Source organism: Colobus angolensis, unplaced genomic scaffold, assembly GCF_000951035.1.
Source record: "Colobus angolensis palliatus isolate OR3802 unplaced genomic scaffold, Cang.pa_1.0 Scaffold6, whole genome shotgun sequence".
NCBI classification, from domain to species: domain Eukaryota; kingdom Metazoa; phylum Chordata; class Mammalia; order Primates; family Cercopithecidae; genus Colobus; species Colobus angolensis.
This window is the reverse complement of record NW_012119598.1, coordinates 3,646,181-3,654,928: the sequence shown is the minus strand read 5'-3', so window position 1 is coordinate 3,654,928 and position 8,748 is coordinate 3,646,181. Positions and strand designations below refer to the sequence as shown.

At 51.8% G+C, this 8,748-nt stretch overlaps 1 protein-coding gene across 1 annotated transcript in view; it reads right to left on the bottom strand.

Annotated features, from left to right (window-relative positions):
- Positions 1–8,748, bottom strand: part of PSMG4 (proteasome (prosome, macropain) assembly chaperone 4) — a 26,197-nt gene that overhangs the window by 8,802 nt on the left and 8,647 nt on the right. Inside the window, 2 exon segments of the mRNA XM_011962897.1 lie at positions 7,243–7,389; positions 7,534–7,631. Coding sequence (XP_011818287.1) covers positions 7,243–7,389; positions 7,534–7,631 — 245 coding nt within the window.

Here is an 8,748-nt window from a genome sequence, read left to right as displayed (position 1 = left end):
ATCCGGGGTTGGGTTGGGGGCGTGGTCGAGGCGGGGCGGCTGCCGGCCCTGGGCGGAGTAGCTGTCCCGGGCGGTCCTGCCGGCCTCTCCCGCACTGCAGCACCTCTCTAGACTGGGAAAACCCACTTTAGTCGCAGAGGCCGACAGTGACCTCTAGGAGCCCACGGGCGCCCAGCAGAACTCGCCCTCGCTTTGTTTCCTCCCACACCCTAATTATTATTGGCATGGGGCATTCAAGGGCTGAAGCCAGCCGCACGGTCCTCCCAGGCCGTGACACTTCGCCCGACAGACTTTCACTTTTAATTAGTTCTTTAAGCACTCTGAAAACGGCCACCTTCCGTCCCACCTCCTCCTCCTGGCAGCCCTTTAACTCTAGGGAGGCTTCGACTGTACCTAGCCCTAATTAAGAATGGCAACGGTATTGGGAGAAAGCCTTTAGAAAGGAAAATTGTGTCAACTAAGTTGGCAGGAGGATGAGCAGGCACCCTTTTGGACGCGGAGCCCCGAGCTGCAGTCATGTACATGGCCTCGGCCTACCCCTTTAACCTCTCTGAGACTCAGTTTCCTCATCTGCAAGATGCCAATAAGAACAGGAGCCTTTCCGAGACGTGGAAAGGATGGCCAGAGAGTTTCATGGGAAGCGCCAGGAATCATCCCATTGTCATACCTATGGAGAGACCCTTAATAAGGAAGGCTTCAATGGGTTAAGAGAGAAGGCGGTAAAAGAAAACAGCCCATTTTGTCAGATTCTGTTACAACTGACTTTAGGGATTTAACTTGGAACTATCAAAGGTCTGCTTTTGTAACCTCTAATAGATCTAATTGAAATTTAAAAGGACATTTTCCATAGTTTCGTTCTATTTGCTAATTATCGATGATTCAATAATACAGTTAATTTTCAGGTCAATATTTTAACAGCTTTATTAAAATGTGATTAACATACAATAACTGCACGCATACAAAGTGTACAAATTGAAGTCTTGACACATGTTATAACCAGTGAAATCATCATCACAATCCACAGACTGAACACATCCAGTACCCTTCCTGCCCTCCGTAATCACTCCTGCCCCCAACCACTGATCTGCTTCCGGCCACATAGATTAGCTTGCATTTTCCGGAGCTTTATATCAGTGGAATCACACAATAAGTACTGTTTTTTGTCTGGCTTCTTTCCTTCATCATAATTATCTTGGGTTCATCTGCGTGCGTGTCAATAGCTTGAGTCCTTGTATTGCTTAGCAGTGCTCCGCTGTATGGCTACACCATGGTTGTTTATCCCTTTACATTGTGATCTGAGGGACCAAATAGATGGCTCTTCATCAGCTAGGCAGACACAAAGATTAAGGAAACAAAGCTACCTACCGGTGGAGAGTTCGAGGCCTGGCTGGCATGGCAAATTTCTAAATCTGGATTGTAAGGATAGTTTCACTGGCTATACCTGTGTCAAAACCTCAATGCTCCTCTCTCTCTCCAGCTTTGCTCGTCACTGCTGGGGAAACACACAGGAGAGGGTCACAGCCAGTCATGCCCAACCTCAGCGGCCCTGGAACACCGCCCTGCAGTCGCTAGACAGTGTCCTCTCTCACTCCCCTTGACTATGCTGCCCAGGCCCCGAGCTGACCCAAACCCAGGTTGAGCAGACGCCCTTGCTTCTGATGGTATGAAGAAAATAGAGGTGACAAGGCCGATCTTCCCAGTTCCTGGTCCCTCTCCTAAAACGCTTGTCTTCATTGGACCCCATCTTTCCTCCTGCCCTCTCTGTGATGGTGAAAGATAAAGACGTCCCTCCTTGCACTGAAGGTCAATCCATCCACCTGTGTTCTGACCCTGTCCTTTCATGTCCTCAAGAACCTCCCTCATTATCTGTGATGGCGTCTCCAAAGAGCCTGCATGTGCCACCTAGGTCCACTTCAAGAAAGGACTTGTCCCAACTGCTAGAAATCCTACCTTCTGCCATGGCCTCCTTCAGAGCCTGCACACCCTCCCCAGGGCAGCCCATATCCAATAACTGATGGAGGCAGAGTATGAAAGCCAGGCCAGTTTGGCCCAGTGCGGGACAACTCACAACTCTGATGGGCCATTTTGGCTCCGGAGTGTCCATGGAGTCAGCCAAGCCTGCATACTGCAAGGGCGGTATTTACCTTACACCATCAAAAGAAATCAAGGATGGATGGTCAAGTGGCTGAATGTAGTCACCCCCAAAAAATATTATGATGCCTTGCTCAGTTCCTGGGCCTGGAACCCAACAATTAGAGAGATGACCAGGTCCCCTGCACCACCTTGTGCCGTAACAACTGCCCCAGCCATTCCCTAAATGACCAACTGAGTGGCTGGCCACATATCAGAGAAAGAGGAAGATGCAAACATTTCAAGGGTTGGAGCTGGAATTGAGATCTGGGGGCCTGAAGTGTCCTCACAGTCCCTCTTTCGAGTGAGCAACCATCCATACAAGATGAAGGTCAATCCATCCAAAAATAAATAATGTCCCAGGAACAAAAAAACAAATGGAGTCCCAGCCAAAGGTCCACTGGGTCTGTGGACCCATCAGGGGTCATTTCTCTAGTCCTCAAATATATAAGTGGGATATATATACCTAGAAATTGGTCCAGCACCCACATTGGATCTGTGGCCTATAGGGTTTAGGAGCTATCATAGTGGAGAAAGCCAAATGGAAGCTTCTAAAATCATGGCCCTTCCCCCAGCCAACCAGGCAAGTCAAAAACAGTATTGCATCCTGGGGTGAAAATTAGAGCTACCCTTCAGGAACCAGAGGATGCAGTGGTGGTAGACTTTGTGTCTCTATTTAATTCAGCAGCCAAGTCCTGGAAGATGGCAACTGACTTCCATAAACCCAACCAAGACGCAATCCCAATTATGGCTGCCACAGCAGATGTGGGATCTTTGCTAGAGTGGTGTGATAAGGCCTCAGGTACATGGTATGTGGCCAAGGATGCAGCAAATGCGTTCTTTTCTATCCCAGTCAGAAAAGAGGAAGAGAAACGGTTTGCATTCCCGTGAGACGGACAATATTCATTTACAGTTTCGCCCACGATTCTGTCAAATCTCTGCCCTCTGTCTGAAAAGATCGGGGCTGTCTGGACATTCCACAGAATATCACATTGGTGCATTTGCCATTGCCACCTCTGTTTTGTCAATGCCCCTTCTTCAGTTCATGCTTTTGGCCATATGGGGGATCTCATAGGAATCGCTTAAGGTTCTTGGATGCGTCAGCGTGTGGGTGCAAGCTACAAATGGATGACAGTTGCACTACGGCCTCACTCAGGCAGTGGGTCTGGGTATCCATTTCATGGGGACAGAGCAGTGGCCCAAGGTTGGAGTCTATACAGACTCATGGGCAGTGGGGAATGACCTGGCTGGGCTGATCAGGGGCCTTTGGGGAGAAAGACTGGAAGATAAAAGGGAAGGAGGTCTGGGAAGGGGCATGTGGATGGAGTGTCCATGAAGTGTGAAAATCCTTGTGTCATATTATCGCTCAGCAAACAACATCCACCACAGAAGAGAGATTAAGCAACTATGTAGACAGAATGACTGGGCCAGTTGCTGTTAGTCAGCCTCATCTGCCACTGTCCCAGGATGGGCACGATGGGCCCGTAAACAAAACAGCCATGGTGGCAGAGATCACGCATGAACCCAACAGCATGGAATTCCGCTCACCAGGGTTGATTTTACTCCCGCTGCCACCAAGCATCCTACCTACCACCAGCAGAGAGCTCAGCTAAGGCTTCAGTATGGTCCTACTCCTCAAAGAGAATGACCGAGCACGTGGCAGGAATTTGGTGATGTTGGGCTCCTTCTACCCAGAGGAGTCAGCAATTTGTTCTTACAGGAATAGAAGCACATTCCAGGTGTGAGTTTGTTTTTCCTGTCCACAGGGCATCAGATAGCGCCCTTCTCCCAGTGCTGCCACATGGAAGTGGGTGAGGGCCATGGGATCCATGTCCACATCACATGCTCTGCGCCACTCAGATGCCGCTGCCCACTGAGGGCATGGCTGAAGCACCAGCTCAGAGATGGTAACTACAAGGATGGGGAGCCATCCTCCAGGCTCTTGTCTGTCCCCTGAATTAAAGTATTTTCTAAGGTGCTGTGTCCCCAGTGAAAAGACTACATGAATCAGGGAACCAAGGAGTGGAAGCAGGAATGGCTGTCACTTCCACAGTCCACTGAGGAGACTGGGCTTCCCGAACCTGCACCTGGGGACTGCGGGATTAGAAGCCCCATTTCCCAAAGAGAGAACACTTCCACCTGGGACACAGCAAGAGCCCCACTAAGCAATAAGCCATGGCTGCTGCGGGGCACTCGGGGCTCCCTGGTGAGTTGGAAACAGCCACCATCCTGGCAGGGGAGATCCGCCCTGGGCATCAGGAGGAGGAGGGCTGTTGACACCCTGTGGGAGGAGCAGGGAAGGTGTTCGGTAACCAGCTGAGCTACTTGGGTGCCACAGGGGACTCCCTTGCCCAACTGTGCCAGTAAATGGAGGAAATAGCAACTCCAGCCCAGGAAGGGCAGATCCCCTTGTCAGGGAAGAATTGTCACCCAGCTCCTGGGGGGCGCAGGGCGCTCGAGTGTCATCCCCCGTAGGGATTTCTTCAGCTACTGAGAACTGCCTTGTCCAAGGTCCTTCCTGTGGGGACTTTCTGATGAAGACAACGGATTAAAGACATGGCCACTGGAGCCCAATGTGCATGGTCAACTCTGACAGCCATTTTCACCCTTTCTGGCTGATTTTGTTCCTCACCTAATCTCTAAAGAGTCAATCTGTGGCCAGCGTTGCCCTCAGAGCCACAGGCACAGCCAGCTGCCTGCAGGTGTTCCCACCCGACTGTTTCACAGCACCAGCCCCTCGGCACCACCACACAGAGCTCCGCCTCCCTGCCCATCCCTCTGTCCTTTCACAGCACCAGCCCTTCGGCACCACCACACAGAGCTCCGCCTCCCTGCCCGTCCCTCTGTCCTTTCACAGCACCAGCCCTTCGGCACCACCACACAGAGCTCCGCCTCCCTTCCCCTCCCCTGTCCTACCCCCAGGCCAGCTTGCCTGACTGTTCCGGACAGTGGGGCACATACCAGACGCACTCATTTCCCAACTATAAACATGAGAGTCTTCCCGGTGACTGCAGCGGCGCTGCCTGCTCGCATCTCCCAGGCTGGCCTGCACTGCTGCTGTGACATTCTAATGTTTCCTTGCTTCTTGTTTCACTGGCTTCCAATTTTTCTTACTCACTATTGCCAGAGAGATCTATCAAACCAATACGTCTGATGATGCTATGCCGTCTAATAAAAATTCTTTGGTGATGTGTAGCCCAAACACCTTTGTAGACACACCAGGCCCCTCACCTAGCTGCTGGTCCCCTTCATGTCTGTCCCTGATGTCACACCCAGGCGATGACTTCACAGTTCAGTATCTGCCCCGTGCACCACCACGCACGCCACTGGGCCTGGGCCTGCCCTACCTTACCTGCCTGACAGACTACTCCTCCTGAGGTTCACCCCAACACCACCCCTCAGGGAAGCCTTCCCTGGCTCCAGACAGGCTGGCGGCAGCTTCTCTCGGCCCTCATTTTTACCTCCATAGAGCAATCATTGTATACAATGTAAAATAACATACATTTTATGGAATGGTCTTTCTGCCAGGAAGCTCCTAAGGATAGCAACAGGGGCCAGGGCTTTCCTCTGCAGTGCAGTGCGCAGCCTTGGACCCTGCGTGTAAGGCAGATAGCAAAAGTTGATTGAATGGCTGAGAGAGAACACAAGGGCCTCACTGCAGGCCTCATCAGGGTCTTAGGCTCTCGTCCTAGCTCCACCACTAATTATCTCTATACCTTTATTCTAGGTCTCTGTTACCTTAGCTGTAAATTGAGCAGATTGGCTCAGATCGTCTCTAAGGCGCCTTCGCGAGCTAATACTCTGTGAAGACCAGATAAGAGCTGAATGGTAACTGGAGCCCTTCACTGCCGCCCATGTCATTCTGCAGGGAGCCACTAGGTGGCAGGTGGGAAGGAAGCGGGCAGGGTGAGAGCTGCTTTTGCTTTCAGAAAGCGATGGGAGTTCCTGGATTCTTACTCCTGCAGATCTCTCAGTCAGGACAGTTTTTTTCTCCAGGTTCTGCAATTGCAGAACGCTCAGATGAAGCACGGGGGTCCTGGTCCCCGGGTAGGCCACAGTCCACAAATGCAAAACCACCCAGTAGCAGAAGGCGAGAGAGGCCGCTTCGAAGAGAAAAGGCAAGGTTGCCTCCGGTGTTTGATCCACCCCCTCCTCTTTCTGTGACCAGGTTAGATTGTGAGCCTTTGTCTGGCATGAATTTCATTAAGAACAAAGATCCAAAGTGCTCTGCGACCAGCTGGGCAAGGTGGCTCACATCTGTAATCCCAGTGCTTTGGGAGGCCGAGGTGGGAGGACTACGTGAGGTCAGGAGTTTGAGGTCAGCCTGGGCAACGTAGAGAGACCTTGTCTCTACAAAAAATGAAAAACTAGCCGGGTGTGGTGGTGTGCACCTGTAGACCCAGCTACTTTGGAGGCTGAGGTGAGAGGATCGCTTGAGTCCAGGAGTTCCAGGCTTCAGTGAGCTATGATTGGACCAGTGCACTCCAGCCTGGGCAATAGAATGAGATCCTGTCTCAAATCAACAACCCAAATCCCCCTTTGACCGTACATTCACTCTGATTACCTCCCGGTATCTCTGCTTCCCTCTACAGCAAAACTCCTGGAAAAAGGCTTCATGTGTGCTGTCTCCAACGCCTCTCTTCCCTTGCTCTTGTGAACTCGCTTCTTTCCTGACATTTCACTAAACTGCTTCCACCAAGGTCACTGCGCTACATCTTAGTCTCTTCCTGGCTCAATGGGCAGCATTTGATTTCCAGGGCGCTGCTCCGTCTTGGTGCCTCATCCCTCCAGGTCTCTTCTTCTCAGGCTCCTTGGCTGGTTCTTCGTCATAGCCCCGCCTGTGCTGCAGAAGCATCCAGCGTCCTGTTCTCTCCAGCTCCCCAGCCCATGGCTTAATTCCTTCTGCACGCGGATGACTCCCACACAGGCTTCTCCGGAGCCAACCTCTCGCCTGAGCCCCAATGCGGATGGTCAGCTGCCTACTCAGCATCTCATCAGAAACCTCCAACTTACTGTGGAGTTTCCTTCCAAGCCTGTTTTCCCACAGCCTTCGCATCTCAGAAAGCAGCACCTGCATTCTTCCAGGTGTGGGTCCCAGCTGTCCCCACTCACCCTTCACAAGCACAGACAAAACACTTTGGCCAGCAGCAGCCATTTCCCAGCACACAAAAGAAGAAGGCTTGCCCAAGTTCTGATGTCATCAGGCCCCGGTTCCAAAGGAAAAATCGGATAATCGTGTTTGGTCCAGAGGGAAAAAGGCTTAAAGTGGATGGAAACAAGTTAAGCCTCACATCACTGTGATTCACAGGCAGAATCAACCAGGATGAGATTTTTCTACAACTCTTCCTAAAATACCAGTACAGTTTTCTTAACTGAGCAAACGTCAATACAGCCCTGCCCTACGCAGAGGACAGCTCTGGCCTTAGACCCTGGACATACGCAGAGGACAGCTCTGGCCTTGGACCCTGGACATACGCAGAGGACAGCTCTGGCCTTGGACCCTGGATGACCCCACGAAGGGCATTAAGGAGACACCCTGTCTTCACTCCACCCGACCCCTGCCGCTGTGGGGGCCTGGGCAGCAGGAGCCCACATTTTACCTTCCCCAACCCCGCCCCTGCGGTGTAGGGCCAGCCCTGGGCTGTGGCTCATGAGGAACCATGAGTGATGAATAAAAAGATTCCTCCCCATCAGGCTAGGCCTGGGGAGCAGCCCAGCTTTTTCACCCACTTGCTTTAGGGAAGGGCAGTGACAAGATGGCAGATTAAGCACAGCAAAGCAGAAAAGAGGTTTCCAGCACGAGAGCAGTTGGGTAGTTGGTCCTCACCTTGCTGACCCTTTCTTCCAGCAGCTTTTCCATGCACTGAGCCCCAAGCACACTATTGTGTACTTGATTGGCTCTCCAGACATAGACAGCTTGTTGTAGAGACAAGACCAGCAAACACAGAATGATAATCAACAATAAAAGACGGGCAGCATTTTATTTCCATTTGATTTCCAGGGCGCTGCTCTGTCTTGGTGCCTCGTCCCTCCAGGTCCCTCCTTCTCAGGCCCCTTGGCTGGTTCTTGAAGGTTCATGAAACACCACACAGTTGAGGTGTAAGAAGGGGCTGAGCCAGGCTGGTCAGATAGCTGGGCCTGGGATGTCAGGGTGAGTTAGGCTAGAGGAAGAGAAGAGTGTGTGCTGGGCAGGGGAAACAGGGGTGAGCAGTGCCCTAGGGCAGCATGGGACCGGGCGGTAGAGTAGCCTAGTGGGGTAAGAGTCAGGTCATATATTTGAAGAGCCTCACAGAAATCTCAGGAAAGCCAAACATGGTGGCATACACCTATAGTCCCAGCTACTCAGGAGGCTTAGGTGGGAGGATCGATTGAGCCCAGGAGTCAGAGGCTGCAGTGAGCTATGATCCCGCCACTGCACTCCAGCCTGGGCTGGACCCTATCTCTAAATAAATTAATTAAATAAAATAAAAATTGGCCAGGCGCGGTGGCTCAAGCCTGTAATCCCAGCACTTTGGGAGGCCAAGACGGGCAGATCACGAGGTCAGGAGATCGAGACCATCCTGGCTAGCACAGTGAAATCCCGTCTCTACTAAAAAAATACAAAAAACTAGCCAGGCG